We start from the raw sequence: 22,361 nt of genomic DNA on the forward strand, positions 1-22,361 counted from the left end.
TAGCTGGTGTTGTTTTGTGCCTTCCACGTTCCAAGTTCCAAGTTCCAAGTTGTTGCTGCTGCTTCAGCTTTTGCTTTTGGTTTCTGCTGGGGATGTGGATCTGGATGTGGCTGTTGTTTTTCGGTTTTATATCTGCGCCTCAGAATCATGTCGCGGAGCCAGTGAGCAACATGTTTGTGCAACTTGCGAGCCACAGCCACAGCCAAGCCTCTCCCCCTGCCAGCCTCAGCCTGTGTGCCACATACACTCGAATGGCTGGCTGAATGTTGTTGTTGCAACAGTAGATAATGCTCAAGTTGCTGCTGCTGCTGCTGCTGCTGCCACTTGCCATTGAAGTTGCTCATCAACTTTAGTTTACTACCACAAATGCGAATGCGAAATGCAAGTCAAAGTCGCAGCTTGTTGCATTTAGTCATCGTTGCTGCCACTCTGCCACAGAGCCTGCATCCTCTCTCTCTCTCTCTCTCTCTCTCTGCCACTACCACTGCCACTGCTCTCCTCTCCACTCTCTCTTTCCCATCGCCTGTTGCCCGCTCATTCGTTACGTTCCACTTCAACACCCGTCGACCCGGCACATTGCCTTTCCCACAGTTGCCGCTGCCACTGCTGCCACTGCCTCACTGCAGAGTGCAACAGAGTTCGTTCCACTCGATTTTCATCTCTCCTCTTTCTGCACTGCACTTCCACTCCACTCCCTGTGGCACACAGCCCAGTGCTGCCCCTCATTTGGCTTTGTTTTGATATCGTGCAGTTTGTTTTGGTTTCCATATTTCTTCAGGATTCTGTATTTTGCTCATCGTTCGCTTTCCTCTCTCTCTCTCTATCTTGTCTTTGGATAATTGCAAGCAGGCGAGAAACTGGATCTGGAACTGGAGTTGCACCAGTGACGTCACCGTGAGGGCATTCACTTTTTAGTGCTGCTGCTGCTGCTGCTGCTGCTGCTGCTGCTGCTGCTGCAACAGTAGTGGCAGAGACAACAGCAACATGCTGCCGACAACAATCTAGAGCTGCCACATTTGTCTTTCAATGCTGCCTCCATTGTCCGCTTTATGAGCCACGAAATTCAAATTTACACATCGATAGCGAAGCTCGGGAGCTGCACTCATTGTCACGATAAATCAATTGGCCTCCATGCCCCCTCTGCCACACGGCAGCCACATCCAAGCCGCATGCGGCTTCGGGGGCATCCAACGATGTTGTGCTGTGCCTCTGTTTGAAGTTGCAGTCACAGTAGCAACATGCAGCTGACACTTACGTATGTTAATGTTGACAAAAGAGTCAAGACAAGAGCAGCCATTCGTTGGGGGAAAGTGCAGCCGCTGCCTGTCCCACATGGACCGATAGCCGATAGATGGCCAAGATTGGAGCATATTATTGTTGCCTTTTGTAAGCCACTCTAAGCCTCGTTTGTTGCCACATGCGGCCGGCCACCGCTTGACCCCTTGGCCCCGCTGATTTATGAGTAGGCCGCATGCACAGCGCCATGTCAACAAACACCTGGACACGCCCCCATATAGAACGTAGCTCCAGCTCCTCCTGCTCCCCCCATTGGCAGGAGCGTGACGCGTCAGCAATGCAATTATTTTGATTTTTGTCGTGTTTCTCTCTCTCTCTCTGCTGTGTCTCTCTGGGGCATGTGGCATGGCATGGCTGGAGCAAATAAAAAAAAAGCTTCAGCTGACATTTTCATTGGAGTGAACTTTCTGTAGTAGTTTTGTGCCCGGGCCAGGTATCATTAGGCGCACCCCGGAGCCATTAGTTTGAGCTGAACGCGAAAAGTGTTTGCCAATAAACGAAAACACGAAGCTAAAATGGCCAGGAGAAAAGCACCGACTACATGGCCAAGGAGTGAAGAGTGTGGAAGAGCTTGGAAAAACAGAAAACTAAACGCAGCATTTAAGATAAATCCGCGTCGATAGCTGCAGACGAGTGCAGCCAAGAGATGAGGATGAGGTTGAGGCTGAGGCTGAGGAGTACGTGTACAGGATGGTACACAGAGCGCACAAAACAGGACAGGACAGCCGTAAGGGTCGGGCAACAGCAGCAGCAAAAAAAAAAGCAAAACAAAGAGAAGGAAAATGGTTGCAATGGCAATCAAGTTCAATGCACAGAAACAAGCCAAGCTCTAGCTCTGCAGCCACAGAGAGGCAGAGGCAGTCCTGAGTTCTGTCTTCCTTTCATTTCATTTGTTTTCTTTGGGCTTTGTCTTGGCCTGGGCCTGGGCCTGGGCCTGGGCCGAGAGAGCTAGTTGGCGGCCACTTTACGGCTTGAACGAGTTAATCTATGGAGAGGAGAGCTTCTGTTGCAGGCCGGCCCTTTTACCAAGTGTCCAAGTGTTGATTATCGATCAAGGTTCAATGCTCCACTTTACTCGGACTTGGGACAGTTGCAGTTGTGGCAGGGACACACACAATCTAGTATGTTGTGGCCGTAAATCAGAAAAATCAACACATAAAAACTAAACAATCGCCTCATTAATTACAATTAGAAGTGTTTATTGCACAAGCGCGGCCATAAAACGGAGCGAGGAGCATCGGCCATGGGGGCTTGCGTCATCATCAATCTTTGGCCACAGTCCAAGTCCAGTCGGAGATAGCAAAAGACAGAGAGAGAGAGCTGGGAGAGCTGGGAGCTGGACAGTTCGATAGCTTAAAGATCGCCGCAAGCTGCAAGAGACGTCAACTGGACAGTCTTCGTCGGGTCTGGTCGGCAGCCCCCGTGGGGCTGGACCGGGGGGCTGGCTGTAGGATTCATCAATCAACAGCTGTCAGTGCAGCCGGCAGCCGGCTGGTTCGCAGTGTCTCTACAGTGACTGGCCAATGTCCACTGTCCACTGTCCACGGTCCAGGCGGAGCTGTCATTCGCCGCGGCGCATGCGCAGATCCAAAAGATCGACTGAATCCAAGCAGGCAACAGGCAGCCCGCCTGCAGTTCTCAGCTTCCTGTTGTCTTTGGCAACCCGTTTGCCGTTTTGGCCTGCTTTTCCATTGGGCTTTCGTTGCTGGCAGAGTTGAGTGGAAAATTGCCACTCAAAGTGGGTCTGACGGGCGTCCGCTTTTATGCAAATGTCTGGCCCGTAATTGTTGCACGAATATTGCATAATCATGACACATTACAAATGATGCCAGCGATTCGGGCTCAGCGTGCCCGAGTCATCATCAATGTCACGCCTCATTAGTAGCCAAGTTGAAGTGCAACAATCGGTGGCAGCAGCAGCAGCAACAGTTGCAGAAGCTTGCAGCTGTCAAAAGTGTTTTCGGGGGAAAAATCGAAGAGGAAAACTCCAGTCTGGCAGTCCAGCAACTGAAGACATCATCTTGGCCAGCTTTAACGGCTTCGACTTGGAGCCTCTAACTGTTCCGGGCAAGCCTTTCCATGCCATTTAGCTTCTGCCACGCCCACTACTGCCTCTCTTGCTATTTTGAGGCCTCTTCGCTTGGCTCCTTGCTTGGCTGATTCTCTGCCATTAACCAGGGCATCGTTTATTTTTACCTTTGGCCTCCGCCTACCTACCAACACCTCGGCCTCAGCAGCAGCAGCAGCAGCAGCATCAGCATCTGGCCAGGCCGAGCCGGTCCACTCGCTGTTTAAATATTTAAGCATGCCAGCAGCCAGCAGCCAGCTCACCTGTCGCTTTGACAAAACGCTTTTCCATGGCAACGCCCAGAAAAGGGGCAACACAAAATAAAGAAATAGAAGCAACAACGATGCGAAAACAAATGGGCAAAAAAAAGGGAAATAAAAAGCTTTGAGTGCCTAGGATTCGGCTTTGGCTTTTCGACTTGTGTGACCTGCGGTGGGGCAGTGGACAGTGGCAGGGGGAGGGATACAAAACTGTCTATATAGAGGAATAAACTACGTCTATCAAATGACAGCAACAAAAAAAAAAGGGAAAACAGAGCAGCAGGGCCAGAAGGAATCAGGAAAAGCGGTTGGGTTTGCCGGGTAGGAAAAATGTCAGCAAGTCCCTTTTTAGATGCGAAGAGGAGTCCTTTGTGCTGTGTCAGCAAACCAGATCCGTTTTTTTTTTCTATCCACTCTGCACTTACCACTCTCCTCCACGCCAGAACTCTTCTCTTTGGCTGCTGCTCTGCTTTCATCTCCCTGCCGCTCGTATCCGGAATTTTGTTTACTGCCAAAGCACTTTAATATAATTGCGAATCTATGTGAAATGTGCATCGGTACTGGGGCTTTGGACTGAATGAAATGTTGGTCAAGAGCGAGCTGCCGCGATAAGCGAGCGAGCGAGCGAGCCATTTCCTTGGAATTTCTGCATTACTCAGACTTGGACCCAGACCCCGGACTGACATTTATTGTCTGTAAAAAGGTACTTCCCCTCCACCTATTTCAACACAAGCTGTAATTGAGTAGTCCAAAGGGTGCAGGGTGCATAAACGTTGTTGGGGAACTTACCTCTACCTCGCTCGGTGACACATTTCACTCATCTAATTGGCCCTAAGACCCAGGCACTGCAAACACCCCCAATGGAGAGTCCTTTGGGGGCACTGCCTGCCTGACTGCCTGCCTGCCTGCCTGCCACATGTCACAGTAACATTTAACGGCTTTGATGTTTGTCAAATGGCATTTTAAACAAATGCAACTGGCACACGGCAATAAAAGCAGCAACATAAATAAATAGCGCCATAATTTACGCTTTTCAGTTGGAAATTGCACGCAATGTGCCGCGTGTGTCTGTGTCTGTGTCTGTGTCTGCACCAGCCTGGGGCACCTGCAACCGCCCCTTGCCACCTACTTTTTGAGTAATTATTTTTCCGTGGCCGTTTTGGGTGGGATTTATGAGTGGAGTGCACACTCCAGGAAAGAACGTTCCAGCTCATAAAGCAATAATTAGTCAGTAAGTCGCGATAAACATACGAAGAAAAACCACACCAAAAAGCAACAGCATACGATGGGTTTTTGGTTAATTAAGGCGTCCATACATATGTAGTAAATAAATACATAAAAGCGGCTCGAATGTTGTTGCTGCTGCTGGTAGTTGGAAAATATAAAAAATGCATGCGAGTGAATGGCTGGAAAAGCCGCGCCACTCGACTCGACTCGACTCGACTCAGACAGCTTGACGCCAAAAGCAATAGCTGCTGCAACAGCAATAACCCCCCTGTCCGGCTTGTAATGATGATGAAGCTTTTTGCAATTGTTGCTGCTGCTGCTGCTGCACTTGTAGTTGTTGCCAGTCATACAATGGCAATTAGAGTGGCTTTTGCTGTGGAAATTCCCGTTGTGTCTGTGTCCAAAGTTTAAACAAAAGCCGGCACAATGTTGCTGTTGTGCGGTTGCATTTCAGTTTGTAATAAAATCATAGCTGCCAGAGTGACCTCAAGACATTGCGGTTAAGGAAATGCAAATGACAATGACTAAGAAACCACAAATCAACAGTTGCCCCATGAAACCAGAGACACAGACAGCAAGCAGCAGCGTTGCAAGTGGGCATCCGAACATTTCGGAAAGCGGCTTACAGGCTTACAGGAGATTTTGCTAAGAGTTTGCTTCTTTTTGTTTTTGCGTCGAATTAGAGGCCAATGGCAGGTGGCAAGTCATTCGACATCAATCTCCTGCGCGCCAGTCAAATCTCGTTGTTGACTTGTCAAAATCGTTGACGATCCGCACACACAGCATTACTTGGCACGCCCTCTAGCGTGCAGCAGCGGCAGCAAAAGCAACAACAACAAACAATTTGTAATCCTATTAACCTCATGACTGCAATTAATCAATATTTTGGCCCAAAAGCCACTTCACCGGCCACAATGCGATTCAAAAAATTTTAATTGAAAATTGAACAGGCGAGTATGTAAATATGTATGTACATATTTTTATGTACATTTACTTGTACATTTTGATGTAATTTTGATGCCAATCCCTGACAATCATTTGAATAGAACAAAAGTACACTTAGTGTTTGACCAAATCGAATGACAATTCAATCAGGAATAATCATAAATGCTGCTCGGATTTATCTGTAAACTCTATTCAACATTTTCTTCTCCTTTTATTGCATTTATTAATGTGTGTGTGTTTTTTTTTTAAATTTATTTTTTGTTGCTGCAAATTAGTGGCTTTCATTATTAGCTTTATTTTTTGTTGTGGCTTGCTTTCATTTTGTGTTGTTTTGTGTGAATATTTTTATGATATTCATTCTGGTGTTGGGTTTTTTTTTTGTTTTCCTGCTGCTTGTAGCGAAATCTTCAAGGCCATGCACATCGAGTGACTCGGGGTTTTTGCTGTTGCTTTTGCTGTTTTCGCTCGCTGATTTTATATAATTTTTTTTGCTCCCTTACCCCCCCTAATGTTGGCTGTCTGCTGGGGCTATTGCAACCTGTCGCAAATATTTCGACGCATTTGTTATGCTTAGCTTATTTCATTATGATGATGGCTGCTGGCCTGCTCGACGGCTTTCGCTGCTCAAACGAGTGTGTGTTGTGGTTTGTGTGTTCTGTTTATATTTATAAATGTTGCAGTCATTCATCATGTGCGAGGCGGTCAGCGGATCCGAGATCTAAAGATCTGAAAGCACCTGAACCAGCTAGCCTCGCCCACACAGGCCACAGCAATGAGGGGAGTCGCGGCTGCTCTAAGCCGTACAGGAAGTGGGCTGGGAGTAGCTGCCTCTGGGCACTCAAAAAACCCAAACCTAAGCATTGCAAGGCCAGAAATGAGTGCGTTGCCAAAAAAGTGTGAATGTGTGAATAATTCCAGTATATTTCTGGCCTGCCCGATTGCATGCGACGTCAAGGTTATGCCAGCCCACAGGTTGGTTATCTTTTCGGCAGGTTGTTTCTCGCTTGGAGTTTTTGTGTGTGTTTGTTTGAGCAATGGAGAAAGCGTTTAGCTAACTGCTTTTGGGGCCATTAAAATCATAACATTCAACGGTTTATTTCCTACAGATTTGTTGCTGCTGCCGCCGCCACTGTCTCATCAATTCTGCCTGCAGTGCAACCTGTTTCGGAGCGATGACGTGATCTTGAGCGTATCCAAAAGCGATTGGGTTCAAACAAAGACTAACTAAGTGGTAATTTATCATTTATCATGGGATGCTCACTCTCGGCATGTCTGCTATGCTGCTGAAAAACAGGAAATATACAGAGAAGCTAGACTGCAGCAGCAGCTACAACATTTAATTGAAATACAAAATAATACAATTTGTATGCCCGGTGCGGGGCAGCACTTGCGTATTATGGCTAATAATACTGGCGCGTAGTTACGAGTATTTTATATTTAAATATTTGCCAGAAGCGAATGAACTGACGCCCGAGTCGGCCGGGGGCACTCGGGGCGAGCGAACCCGAACCCGAACCCGAAACCGAAACCGAAACCCCTCGCAGAGGTTGAATGCACTGTGGCTGGAAACAGCACAGAACAGAACAGAACAGATCCGAAACGTATTCTAAATTCTGAATTATTTATGTGGGCAGAGAGAGAGAGAGAGCGAAGGATCTTCTTCAAGCCGATTTAACTGGAGGATGGCTTGGCTGAGATTCTCGGCTTGACACTTGTTATGCAAATGCCATTCAAAGGTAAACCGGCGTCGGGCGGTTTTTATGTGTTTATTTCTGTTTTGAAATGTATCCAAAAGATACTTCGTATTGCTGCCGCTGAGTGAGTGCGAACTGTCGTCATGGGCTGGCGTCACAGCGATGCTCTGACGACGTTTTTTTCTTTCTTTGCTATTGCTTTCCGGCATTGCAGGTCTCGCACGGGCACACACACACACACGAATACAAAGTGAGCAACAGATAGAGGGAGAGCGAGATACTTTGGCCAGGCAAGCGCATTTTATAAATAGTTGCTGCCGCTGCCGCTGCCGCTGCTGCTGCCGCTGCTGTTGATTCGAAAATGTTGTTTGTTGGCTTCTCCGATATTTTTCTTTTGTCATTGCAAAAAAAAAAAAAAACAGAAAAAAACAAACACTAAAAACAAAACAAATAAATACAATTTTTAATACTATGAGAGAGAGAGAGAGCGGAGAGCGGAGAGCGCGTGTGAGTGTGAGTGAGAGAGCGAATATTAATTTGAAATACAATTTGAACGCAGCGCATGCCGGAAAGAGATGGAGAAAGCTGGCCAAGGGCTGGCAGCAAGACAGAGACAGCAGCTAAGCGATCGTTTTCAATTTTCGTTGCTGCTGCTGCTGCTGTTGTTGTTGTTAGTCGGCAACGTCAACGTCAACGCCGGCGGCGGCATTGACCGCTAGAATGCAATCAACCTAGTCCAAGGCCAAGTGGCCAGCGGTTTTTATTTTATTATAATGATTATTATTATGGCCAAAGGTGTGTGCGTGTGTGTGCCTGAAAATATCTCTCTCACTCTCACTCTCACTCTCTCTCTCTCTAGCTTTATCTGCGTCGCTCTTCCTCATGACTAATTGTTAAACATTGATAAACACTTTCGCAAATCGTTCGATGTTTTTGTTTTTTCGACAGAAATGCATTCGGCATTGTACACGAAAAACTGTTGCCAGGCGGTAAATTTACAATGGGGTTTTTCTTGCAGCTTTCAGCTTTCAGCTTTTTCCTCCCAAATTGAAAGCACTTTTTGGGCAGCTAAGCACAAATTTGCTTTGGCCAAACACAGCATTTTGATTTATGTTTAACCAATTAATTGGCCAAAGCAGCAAAAAGCCTGACCAGACCGGAATGGCACACAAAAAGGGGCACACGGGCATGTCGCCGTTTTTACTCAGATTTATGCCGGATTTTGGGAGCATGGGAACTTCTAGCAGCAAAAAGGAGAAAAAGCAGCAAAGGCAGAAGCAGACTAAAAAACAAATACGAGCACTGCTGCTGTTTGTTGCCGTCTAGACACTGTTAAGTGTCATTATGCTAATTAAAACAATTGAGGCGTGCTGTGTGAAGGATCGAGTGCTGCCAGTGGCATACTTTTGGGAGCATAGACCCCGAGAACCACCCACTCCAGACGCTCGAGGAGCAGACAACTTTCCAATCCGATTGAGTTACCATTTATTTTTTTTTTAAAACTTTGCTGCTGACATGTCAAGGTCTCCACTCTTTTAGCACGCTGCCCACACGGATATGCTTACGAGTATGGGCTGGTATTTATAGAATATGATGATTGGATCGCTTTATACTCACAGAAGTCAATTAGAAGACATTAGCCTGTCTCCAGCGACAAATTACTCACCTGCAAAGAGAGAGAAACGGGGGGGGGATTAGGAAATGGCATTAGGAAATGTTTGCAATTTGAATAAGAAATCTATTTGCATTTCGCATGGGAAATTCCATGCAATAATTATGATAATAACTGGTTCTGGGGTTTGGGTTGGCAGGCAGCTCTGGATAAAAATCAATACATAAATGCAATATCGCACATACGCCCAGTCGGCTGCCGGTCTGCCGGTCTGCCAGTCGCCGTTTCTATACTCGTGCCAACAATCGCCATAATGATGATGGCACACGCAACTGGGGCTTAGCTTTGCCCCTCCACTTTAGTTTACTTCACTTTACGGTTACTTCAGTCTGACTTTTCCAATTACTGCCGCACCGTGCAGAGCGGCTCGGCTCCCACTCCCCCCTCCCAAATTGTTGCTCGCCCGGCGACTGGTGCGGTAAATGTCACGCAAGCTAACCTTGAACCATTATCGATTCATTTGCAGAGGCGATGAAGGAAAAACTCAAACTTAATTTTGCAATTTGCAATTCTCTGGCTGATGGCAGCTGGCTGCTGGTTTCTGCCTGCTGCCTGCTGCCTGATGCTGTTGTTGCGTGTAATTGGCTGGACTTAATTAGAATGGTGTCGCCCTCTGAGTGGTTTCTGGCTATAATTAAATGTATTCCCGATTTTAAATTTCGCCTAAGCAGCGAGCAGAGCTTCTCTCTCTCTCTCTCTCTCTCTCTCTCTCGTTGAAGCCTGCGCAATGTTCTCGACTCGAACCCGGCTTCGTAGGCCGCCATATTTGTGCTCTTTGAGCAGCGAGTGCGAAAGAGAGACAGAGAGAGAGAGAGCCGAAAATGCGCGGGAAAACCGAAGCATTATTTATGACGACCCACTGAACCACTCTGATGACGTTGATTTCCCTCCCCCCCCAGGCGACTCTTTGTTCTTGTTTTCCCTTTTGCGGTGCGGGTTGCTGGTTTCAAGGGTTTGGCGGTTTTTCGCCGCAACCCTTAAAAGTGTTGCCATATTGATTTTAGTTGCTGCTTCTGCTTCTGCTTCTGCTGCCCCTCTGCTGCTCTGTGTGTGTGTGGGTGGCTCATCCACCCACTGGGAATCTTCCCCTGTGGCACTCTCGGCCTCTGTCGGCTCACTGCCACTGCCTGCTGCCTGCTGCCTGCGTTGACGGCGGCGTTACTCGTTTTTCATGTCTGCCCTGACCTTGAATACATTTGCAATTCCTTTACCCGCTGCCAACTAATGTTTCCCTGTGTGTGTGTGTGTGTGTGTGTGTGTGTGTGCGCTTAAGTGTGCTTCTGTGTGTGTGTGTGTTTGTCGGCACTTCTGCTTTTGGCCCGCAATTTGCCTTCGCTTTGGTGTGTGACTCTCTCTCTCTCCCTCTCCCTCTGATTCTCCCTGTGTGTGTGTTGGCCGCTGACTTTGCCCAACTTTTTGTTTTCCGTTTCGTTTCGTTTTGCTCTGTTTTGTTTTTTACCTCAAACAGAGACACACACACACACACACACACGCACATACCACCGCTGATGTTCTTCTCTTTTAAGTATGCGAGGAAAAACAAGCAGCAAACAAAACCGAAACGAGAGCTGCTGTCATGTTTGCTGCTTGGGTGAAAATGAATTGCCTTTCCTCTGACTTGTTGCAAACATTTCTGCGAACATTTGTTTGTCGACGGAGAATACAATCTGCCAGCGACTATACATCATAATGTATACCAAGAAATTCATTGTTGAATGAGCTCTAAATATAATAAACGATTGTAGAAAATATATCAATGGAAGGGAAGCAGAAAATGCACCGCCTTGGAGCCGTTTGTGTGAGTCATGCACAAAGATATTTCCAAGTTAAACTCTCCTCCATTTGCCTACCATCTCTATAGCTATTTCTTACTGCTCTTGCCAGTGCCTACGGCCCATGCCTCTGCACTTTACTGCCTTCCCCCCTCTGTGGACAGCCCTGACATTGCCGGCATTTGAATTTTGATGCAGTTTTGCTGCTTCCCGCCCACAAGTGCCTCGCTTCAGCTTCAGCGGCTGTCAACATTTGTGGGGTTGCACCAGGCAACGAGCTGTGAGGCGTGCCGATGCTATTGCTCTGCTTTAATTAAGCCGGTCTTGCCTTTCCACAGAGGAATACACGCCCACCAAAGGCAAATGTCAACGAGTCACTACCACTGCCTCAGCTGCAGTCTCTGCTGCTGCTGCTGCTGTTGCTGTTGCTGCCACTGACACTGCTGACGTCAGCTTGTTGCGCACTTGGAGCCATGCAAGACACGTGTACGTACTCGAGAGAGGCATGGCCCAACCCCTGGCTCATCCAGCAATTGAGCGCTTAAATATTAATAAAACAAATGCAATAGAAACACACATGCACGCTGTGCCATTTGTTTGACAAACCCCTGGCCGACCATGCCCCGCCTGCTGTGAGTGATGTAAGCCTCAGCAATGGAGCGAGGGGGAAGCTGCTGCCCTCAACGCCCGCTCGATCAGTCAACTTAGCGTATAATTAGCCACAAAGATTGCCATATCAAAAGCCAAAACAAAATACAAAGCAAAAACTGAGCCAAACAACTTGCAAATGAAATCACCTGGCGGGCGCTTGCTACTGGCTTCTGGCTGCCGCTTGCTTGGCTTTTAATTATGGCGACTGCGGCGACGCCAACAATAAATTTCAGATATATTTATATGTATACAATGCAGTGGGTCGGGAGGGGGGGGGTAATATACTCGCACGTTTGCATATTCATGGCATTTCGCATTATGAATTCATTTTGCGCAATGCGAAAATTAATTAGCCATGAAAAGTGAATCGAGCGATGCATTCGCATTCGCATATCCCGAAAAATGTTTATTATACAATTAAGTGGACTGCTGCATAGCAAGAGCGGATGGAGATGGCTGTGGATCTGCCTGACCTGCCGATCTGCTGCTTTAATTTATGGTTTGGAGCAGAATTAATTGAAATTGAAGTATGAGCGAAAATACATGTGTTTGGCTGTGGTTAGCATTGATTGGGGCAAACGTATAAATATGCTCAACGAGGCATGCCGGTGATCAGTGATCGGTGCACAAATTGAGTGACTCTAACAGAGAGTTGGGAAATCATTCCACGAGCTGTCATCTCAGCTGAGAAACCCAATTAAAAGCTCATATCTGCTCGACATGAATTACTTTGGCTAACCCCCAAAAGTGCCACAAAACTGTGGCCAGATTTAGCCACATTTCCCTGCTGTGCCGTGCCATTTGAGGACGTCAGAGCGCAGTCAGCGTCAGCGTCAGCGTCAGCTGCAGCGTTGGCAGCGATAAATTGCACACAATTTGTGCATCTGTGTGCGAACACGTGCCGTTGCACCTCCTACATCGCGCGCTGCCCCGTAGCCCTTAAAGCACACAGCACACCCCCCCACAGACCCCACCACCGACAGCCAACCCCAAGTGCATCATCAACAGCAAAGCTTGACTGTGTGCGACAGTGGGAGAGAGAGAGAGAGAGAGAGAGAGAGAAGTGCCTGCTGAGCGGAAGTGAGTGAGTAAGTGCGCATGGCAAACGAGATACACAGTGACAAAGAGGGAGATGGAGAGGGAGAGAGAGCAAGAGAAATGCATTTTCATGGCCTAGGCGCTGCTGTTTGTTGCGCAACATTCGCTTTTGCCGGCCGGCGCAACGCTGTGGCCTGCAACAGTGCGGCATCATCATTCGCATTCGCATTCGCATCCGCATACAAGCATTGTCCACATACATAAATGTACATAGAAATGTACTATATACGGTCTGCTGTAACCTAGAAAACTGCACACTGAGCTGGCATTGCACACGCGGCGCTGTGGAAAAAGTACAGCCACGACAACAGTTTTGCAAGGGCCGCCATTTTGTTGTGGTACGCCTGAAACTAGGCCAATTCGCCGGGCAGCCCTTGCACACTGCCACTGCCACTGTCCCTGTCCCTGGACTCTCCCTGCTGCTACTCTACATGTAAAATGAAATCGAAATGAGACTTTTTGGTGTGTGGCGTGGCAGAGCGGGGAGGGGCAGCGGCTGTGTGTCATTTGTGGCTCGTGGCAAACGTTTTGCCAAAAGATGTTTCGCAAACATTGCAAATGCATTCCACAACTTGACCACAATGTATAGCGTACCGCCGCCACCTTGCATCCAAAATGGGGACAGGGATACTAAAATAAAAGACACGATATAGACACAGATCTGATGTGTATATTGAATATGGAGCAGCAGGCTGTGCCGGCAAAAGTGTGTCAGCGGGCGGTGCGGAGTGTGCCTCCGTCTCCGCCTCCGCCTCCGCCCAATGCCAAATGCCGCATTCGGCGTTGTGCTTTTTTGGATGCGGATGACAGCGACTGCAGCGTTGAACAGTGGACATAATAGGGCAACAGAGTGAACAAGAGTGAACAGAAATTCCCCCATGGAAGACAAATATAGACGTATCGAAGATGCAACAAAATTGCAAGCGAGGCCAAACGATGAGCTCGTTTTTGGTTCGTGGTTCGTGTTGGTTCATTTTTGGCATTTTTGTCACCTTGAACATGAACATTTGGCGCTGAATTTGTTGCATTTTTGCTTGCACTTGGCACAGATCTCGCGCTGCGTGGACAAGAGTGTCTAAAATTGCATTTAAATGTTCCAATACGGAAAATCTTCCACACTTCTGCTGCTCCCCCGCTGCTGCCATTTGAGATATTTTTATTGCATTTTTATTTTGCTGCTCCAATGGCACTTTGCTTTAGTCATATTGCTGCAATTATGACAAATTTATGAGTTCGTTTCTCCCACACACACACACACACTCAGACACTCACACACACACACACACACACACACTCATGGCACGCATACTGACACGCACGAATGGATGGCTATTTGTCTGGGGGCACTCCTGCAGCTGACTTTTGACGGATTGTGGCTGCAATTGTACAACAAAAGGCGGCATTTGACAGCCTCAGAGTTTCGCTTGAGGAATACATAAATAAACTCACAATTTTGCGGTTGATTTGACTGTGCAAAATGCACAAAATGTAAATGCGAAATTCAAATAGAAATTCAACTAAATGAAACTACATTTTGTGTGGCCAAGTAAACCATTTGGGGATTCTATTTGATGTTTGGGTGTATGTAGGTTGGACTGCCAGCCTGCCTGTCATTTCGTTCTCCTTTAAGGTATAATTACATTTGTGCCCAGCTGTTTCGCTTCTCAGTCATTACTCATACACGACCCGTCTCCCCCGAGTGTCTCTGTGTTCTCTGTCCCAATCAAGCAAACAGCCAACGCAGGCAGCCAAGTCGTCGACACTTTGGCCAAGTCATTTGCAATTGTTGCGCTAATGCCACGGCAATTGCACACATCGCAGCATGGTGGAGAGACAAATGGCTTTTAGCAGCACAATTAACTTTTAATAATAACTCAATAAATTCACGCGCAAGCGGGCAGAGAGAGAGCGGTGACTGAGAGCTACATTTAAATCGCTTCCTAATCAGAATTCAAGGTCTACTGCCATATGAGAAGGCGAGCAATCGAGCACCGAGCACCGCGTTGACGTCGATGCTGTGTGTGGCTTTATGTAGCCAAGTGGCAGGCAAGTGCCAAAGGCAGCAATTGCTATTCAGGTGACTGCTGCCAATATCTGTATCTGTAGCTCTGTGTATCTCTGTGCAGAGTGAATGTTGATTCAAGGTTGCTGCAGAGCGCAAAAATTTAATTAAATTTTAACATATTTTCGTGTTGGCTTCGCTGCTTTGATTTCTGGTTGCTGCTTGCTTTGGTGTTTAAAAATAAATTGCACAAAGTTAAGCAAACAAATATGAAGGAGGAACTAATGCAGGCCAAACCAAAACCAAAAATCATAAATACGAAAATAAATTTAAGCTCATTTAAAGGGGAAAGGGCAAATGCAGTTGCTTCTTGTTCTGCCTTCGGCCAGCTGCACATTTGTCAAATAAAACACACAGAAAAGCAGCTAAGCCGGTGGCATGCACACACACACACACACACACTTGCAGTCACACACTGTTACCCATACAAACACAAAAACTTAGACACGTGTGCCGCGCCATATTGGCTGGCCGCGAGTGCACCGTTTCCCCCTTTCGCACTCTCTGTGTGTTTTCAGCGATTTTTGTTGCCGCTTTCAACTGTCAGGCAGTTGCGAAAGCTTAATGCCAGCTAACCGCAACACACACACACACACACACACACAACCCTCAGCTACCCCCTACCCACACCCAACCCTTAGTCATCGCCTTGCACACGCCGCGCTGTCTGCCGCGCATTTTGCACTATAATTTGTGTGTGTGTGTGTGTGTTTCGTTTTTGCTGCCTTTTGATATTATAAAACAAATTAGTTGGAATAAAGTGCATAGTATATGGCAGGGAGAGCCGAACAGAGCAGAATAGGGACTGGGGGGCACATGCAATTAGCCGCATCGACAAAGGGAATATGCAGTGTGCGGTGTGCGGTGTGTGGAGCAAATTGGTGGGGATCCACACGAGCGCGTATTGGAAAAGCTGCGGGGAAAACTAGCAACAGAATTCTCGGACTCTTCGGACTAAGTTGCTTGCTCTAATTGCTTGTCACATGCAATCATAGTAGTTTAATTTATAATTTCAACACCCAACGCCAGCGCCACCCGCTCGGTGTCCTTCCATTTGTGTGTCAGCAAGCGCTTGCCCACTTGTGCGCTTGGGCACTTCCTTTGGCGAACCGGGGCCCATGTGTGTGTGTGTGTCTGCATATAAATTTATAGCCGCAACGTTTAACCACCCATTGCGGCTTGCGGATGCCTTGGGGTTTCGCTTTGGCTTTGGCTTTGGCTCTGACTCTGACTCTGGTGGCTTTGACTGCAGCCTTGCAGCGGCAAACGGCAAACGCCAAACGGCAACCGCCAAGGCCTTGATTAAAAGGCGTGCGAGCGAGCGAGTCCCTGGCTCGAGCGCGTGATTGTCATTGGGTGGCAGTAAATGCACATAAATCTGCATTTAAAGTAATAACCCAAAACGACGATGATGATCATCATCATCATCTTCATCATCTTCATAATGATGCACGCTGATGACACAAAGGCTGAGCAAACACGGCGCATGAGTAATTTCTTGTTATGTACTTCACATTGCTGCACTTTATATTTATTCCACTTTGGATTTGGATTTTGATTTGGATTCCATTCCAAGCGAAGGTTGCAGCAACCGCACACGGTGCGTATGAGTAATGCTTGGCATTACGTATGCGCCACGTGGCCACCTTGAAGATCTCCATTCGATTTGGGGCTGCGGCACATCACACAGGCCCACCACGAACAAAAACAACTGACATCTGACAATAATTGCGCACAATTAGACATTAATTGCATTCATTTTCGATTCGCAATAGCAAACGGCAGAGGCAGCAGCTACAGTGAACTGCGATCACTTATCCCTCCATCCCTCCATCCATCTGCTCAGTCGTCCATCTATTCATGCATCCATCTGTTTTGCTTGTGGCTTGCATTTTGCATTGCGATTCGAGATGCGGAAATGCGGCATATATCTTTTCAATTAACCAGAGCCACGCCTTGACTTGGCAAAATAAACTTTTCCATTGTTATTCATTCATTTGTTTGTTTTCCCTGCACTCCCCCTTCGATAATGTGGGCGTGTCTGCCTACTCTGACATCAATTTAAATGCACAACTGGCAAAAACAGATGGACAGCAGCGAGCAGCAGGAAGTTTTTGCTGAAGCCTTTGGTCAACTATTTTGGCTGCGGCTTGTGCAACAGGTTACCAAAGTGAAAGTGCAGCTGGCTGGTCAAAAAATGGTTGCTGGTTTGCTGTGCATTAATTGAAAATATTTAACTAATTGAAATGAAAGGAAATCTGTAGGGGGCTTAGGCAGAATCCCCTCTTATTTTTTTGCTAGATTTTCAGCGGAAACTTTGGGGCATATACATAACCAGCATATGAAAAATCTAATCAGACTTTCAAGGTTAGCAAATTGTGGTGTGCCGTGGCTGCTGCTGCTGTTCACTTTTGATATTTGTTCTCCTCCTCCTGCTGCTGCTTGTTGGTGAGGCTTTTGTGTGTGTTTGCTGTTAAGAGCCCTTAAACGTTACTAACGATATAGGCACACTACACCCAGACATGTATCTGTATGTATTTCCAAACATATGAATACAGCAAGTTGTGCTAGGCTTTGGCGGCGACGGGTGCTTGGGGCACATAGATTGTGGGCAAACAAACAAAGGCCAGACTGTCCGCTTGCTCCACGAAAACTATCAGCGGGGGGAACTTGGACAGCGTTCGGGTCTGGCCAGCCATTGCGTAAGATTCCGTTTCAGTTGGCGTCTTCGTTGCTGGATTTTTTGGCGGTGGGAGAGCGAGGCCCTTAAAGTTCAAACATAATTAATTAAAGAGCCAAGTCGCGTCCAATGGCTGAAATGTGGAAACGTTTCGGTCTCAGGGGTGAGGGCGGAGTGTGGGGCTATTGATTTTGCTGTAATGAATGTGTGTGAGCTGCTGACATTGCCCTTTTTTTCCGTGTGTGTGTTTGCGTTTGAGAGTGTGATTGATGCGTTGGCAATTGCTGGGGCACAAAAACTCAGAGAAAACCCATGGATAGCTGTGCCACATCGCCCTTTCCCTTTCCCTGCCTTTCTGCTTGCTGCTGCTTTTCCTCTAGTATTTTCGACATTTATTTGTTTTTTGATATTTCTCTTAGCCCAGCACCTCCTGCCTGTCTTGCCTTCTGTGTGCCAGTGCGTATGAGTAATGAGCAATGTGTCGCTGCAATGTTGAATCAAGCATACGCCATGCGGACGTGCCAAAAATAAATACCCGCACCGACATTTACATAATTATGGCAATTAAAAACTATGCACAAAGTTGCAATTAAAAGCGCTTGCAACACACACACACACACCCACACACACACAAATGTCACGCTCTGTTTACCGCCTCAAAACATTTTCGACCGCATTCCTGACCGCCTGCCTTCCCCCCAAGACTCAGTTCTTATCTTTAGATCTTTTAGTGGAATCTTCGACTCACCTTTTTCTTGCGATCATCCTTGAAATCAATGACAATGCCCTCGTCCGAGGTGGACACCGATGTTGTGCGTATGCGTGCATTGGCCGCATCGTGCGGCGACAATATGTTCGGGCTGTGATGGCCATGCCCGTGGCCATCATCGCTGAGGGGCGGCGAGGCTGAGCCGGAGCTCCAGGAGGCCGATGAGCTGCTGCCGGGACTGGAGCCCAGACAATGGTCAGACACTGGAAATAAATGTCAACGAGAGTTTGAGGCTGTGGGGTCTGTTCTGTGTGGGTTCGACCTACCGCCATTAGGATTGTGTAGCTTCATGAGAATCATGGCGGCATTGCATTCCACCATCTGATCCTCATTGCCCGGATTGCTGCCATAGTCCTGATGATCGCTGGACGGACGTTTCCTCGAGCTGAAATGAGAAATTATTTCGAATTTAATATAAAAAGTAATGGCAAATTTTTGTTTAAGGCTCATTGACAGCTGTTGGCCTAGTTCTAAGACATGATTTAATTGCACACCCACTCACTACACAGTACAGATTTTGTGTGAAGAGATAAAGATATAGACACGCAGGCAGCTTTGACTTCAAAGCCACCGCCGCGATTGCAATTTACACAGCAGCAGCAGCAACAATGCCACGAGGTCTTTTCAGCGATAATCGCCTACAGCGGCATTTCAATGCAAAACATCGCAAAACTATTTTTCCATTTAACTAATTTCTGCCCCAATCCACAGTGCCCACAGAGATACAGCCGCGCGTCATTGTTTCGTCATTAATTGGCCTCTTTCCGATGGCCTCACATATTTGAAGCGATGGAAACGCATTTACTTGGCAGCTCCATGAGCGCCTTTGCCAGGGTCGCCTTTGCTTTAAGCTAACCTTGTGGCAACCTTCAGTGGCCAAAATCAGAGATGATATCCTTTTGCATTTGGTTTATGAAGAGCGTTTTTACGCTCAAATAAATTGAACAAAAGGCAGACAGCGACAATGGCCAACTCGCATAAGAATGCAGTCAGCCAGCTAAGCTTTCGATGGCCCTAACACAATGAGGGCCAACAGCCATGGGGACACCATAAAGACGCGACAGTCGCCAGTTGCCAGTTGCCAGTTGACAGTTGCCAGTGCGTCGTGTCATAAATTCAAAACATTTTTGAAACGGAAAAACTGATTTGGAATGCCCTCTCCACACTGCCAGTAATCAAACGGAGTGCGACTTTGCCTCTGTTCTTCTCGCTGGCCCTCGTCCTCGATCCCTTGGACATAATTGAGCCAAATGCCAACAATTGAGACGTCGTCATGGCCATCATCAGCGTTGAGGACTGTTCCAAAGGATGCCATCGAACACTTGCTGCGTGCCGGGATTAAAATATTCCAAGTGCACGCCATTGAACCTCTCCCTCCCACACACACACACACAACACAGGTGGAGTGGGTTGTGTGCTGTGTGCTGTGGGTGTGGCTGTCTGTTTATGCTCCGCTGAATGCACTGCTGCTGCTGCTGCTGCTGCACTAAGCAATTATTGATGCTCAGACTTAAGCGGCTTAGTGGCAACATCAGACTCTAGCAGGGAGAGGGACTCCGCAAGTAGCTTTTGCCGGTCAAACTTTAGTTCGAGGGTTGGGCCTTTCCCTTCATTATCACCAGAGTGTGTTCTCAACTTTCGTTATCTCTTGGCCATCTGCTGTCGTGGCCCGGCCGAGTCTCTGGCCAACAAAATCTACGACTCTACGACTACATTGTGCAATCTAAAAAGCCGCAGGCAGGCAGGCAGGCAGGCAGGCAGTTGGCAGGCTCCATCCAGTGTTGCCGTTGTTGCATTTAAGTGAATGCAGCGCTCCTGCTGGCAGAGCCATAAAATTTTATTACCCTGCTACCAGGTTTTGTGCTGCTGTTGTGCCTTTTGTCTAATGCCATGGCCATGGCTGACAGCCTCCACTGTTGAGTGAGCAGCCAGCACCTTCTCTGGCCAATTCCCAGCTGCCGTTGCTCCTCTTCCTTCAGCCGTACGTTGCGCCCCAATTAAATTTACTAAACTCACCGATAAATTTCTGTTTCAGATCGTTGCTAATCGCATAAAAGTAAATTTGCGCATAAATCGCCATTTCCTTTAACGTCTAAGCTGCACTTCGCTCCACGTTTCCCACTCGAATCTCTTGGATCTCCAAGTCGTAGTAGAAGTCTCTCTCTTTGCTGCTGCATTAGCTGCGGTCTCAGATTGAGTGTTTTGTGCCGGCCGGCAAAAGGCGCGTGCCTGACAGACATCACAGTGGATAGGCAGTGCAGGAAAGTGCAGGGGGGGAGTGTGCAGCAGTCGAGGCGTTTGGGCCATCACGATGTGGCCATTTTATGCGCACAATCGGTACCGTTAGCCAGGGAATAGGCCGACCCGCTTTGCTTTGCTTTCCGCCCCATTGCGCAGCCACAAAACTTTAATAAACTGCAAGCTGCAGTTGCAGTTGCAGTTGCATTGTGGCATGGCATGGCATGGCATGGAATGGCCTGGGCCGTTGTTAGTGCTGCTCTCTGACCAGGTCTCCTTTTTGGCTTACTCCCTGCGTGGCCGCACGTAAATTGCCCCAAGAGAGAGAGAGAGAGAGAGAGCAACGGCAGGAGGCTGAGGATCGTTGTTTGTGGCGCGTGATTGAAATGCGATATATTCGCGCCCGATTTTGGGGCCAGCTACAGCTCTGGCAGCGCTGAGCCTGGGAAATGCGCCATGATTTTCACTCGACGAAGTGTCTTGTCTCTGTTTGGCCCGCTTGCCCGTTTTCCGTTTGCTGTTTTGCCAGCAATTATTTGCCCACGTTTGCTGGGAGCTGCAACGCGAAGTTGCATGCAGCAGCAGCAGGCAAAGGCAACAAAGAAATAGGTGTTGAAAGCAAAATTACATTGCAATGTTCAGCGAATGTCGGGGAAACAAGAGATGCGATATGATATGCCCCAAGAGCGACAGGAGGCAGGAGGCAAGATGGTGCCATGGAAGTTGTTTGCATGCTGCACAAAAATTAGTGAAAATTGCCTCAAATTTGCTGCTTTTCCAGCCACACTTTGTCTGTGTGTGTGTGTGTGCTGTGATTTCTGTGCTGGCTTACAATTAAAGTTTATTGAATTAGCCACGTGCTGGGGCATGGGCTGGGGGGATTCACTTTGGCTGGTAATTGCTGCGACTGCGACTGCGACTGCGACTGGTACTGGGACTTTGCTGGGCCAACCTTATTCCGTTGCAACTTTCACCGAAATTGCAGGGGAAAGTGCAAGTGCCTCGACCCAAAAAAACACAACCTCAACCCAAGTCCCTATAGAAAATTCGCCCCAACGTGTTTCCAGCGAGACAAAGCGACTGGCAGAAGGCAGCCCGCAGATATCGACAATCAAAATCTAAACAATTTTCAAGTGTAATTTATACGCAGGGCGAAAAAAACCAGAAAAACAACAAATAAAAGCACCAAAAAAACGAAAGCAGAGTCGCTGCCTGATTTCATTGATTAGAAGAGGAGTCGCGGTAGGAGCAGGGGGAGTGGCAGTGGGTGGGGTGGGGTGGGGTGCTGGCCACTCAACTTCATTGAGGTTTTTGCCTTGCGAAAGAGCTTTCGCTTATCAGTTTGCACGATAAGAGAGAATGCCCAAGACACACACACAAAACTAGGTACAAAAGTACGTACAAAATTATCTGCAAGTGTGCCAGCCAGCGAAAACAAAGACGGAAATGTTCCGGCAAAAGGTTGAAGCTAAAAGCTAAAGGTAAATACGAATGCCAAAAGGGAAGGCCAAAGCCAAACCCAAACCTGAACCCCTTGTAATGACAAACTTTGACCCAAATCGATCCAAAACAGGAAGTTGTCCGTGAAGATCTTTTGCCATATTCTCAATGGCTTCTCAATAGTTTCTTGCTGCTCATGAATAAAACGAGAAAACCAAAACAAACCCCAAGAGCAGCGGGGGAATGTTACGCATTTTTATTTATAAATAATTTTTTGCTGTATTTTTGTTTTCGCATATTTGGGGGTTTTTGTTGTTGTTGTTTTGCTATTTGCCCATGACGTTGCCAAATGAATTCTGTTGTTTTTTTGCTTTTTTTTCTTATTTTTTGCCAAGACGCAGCGCAGACAAGTGCCTGGGATTGTTGTTAGTTGTTGTTCAAGGCAATCCTGATGTTAGTTTTGCTTTCAGTCTGCCAGTCTGCATTGCG

At 47.4% G+C, this 22,361-nt stretch overlaps 1 protein-coding gene across 3 annotated transcripts in view; it reads right to left on the reverse strand.

Moving 5' to 3' along the window:
- Window positions 1-22,361, reverse strand: part of LOC117583591 (ell-associated factor Eaf) — a 116,050-nt gene that overhangs the window by 27,498 nt on the left and 66,191 nt on the right. For all 3 annotated transcript variants that reach the window (XM_034271980.1, XM_034271981.1, XM_034271982.1), the window contains exons 3-4: window positions 18,461-18,579; window positions 18,174-18,397 (exon numbers count right to left, since the gene is read on the reverse strand). In XM_034271980.1, coding sequence (XP_034127871.1) covers window positions 18,174-18,397; window positions 18,461-18,579 — 343 coding nt within the window. The remainder of the gene's footprint in view (window positions 1-18,173; window positions 18,398-18,460; window positions 18,580-22,361) is intronic.

Source organism: Drosophila guanche, unplaced genomic scaffold, assembly GCF_900245975.1.
Source record: "Drosophila guanche unplaced genomic scaffold, DGUA_6, whole genome shotgun sequence".
Taxonomy (NCBI): domain Eukaryota; kingdom Metazoa; phylum Arthropoda; class Insecta; order Diptera; family Drosophilidae; genus Drosophila; species Drosophila guanche.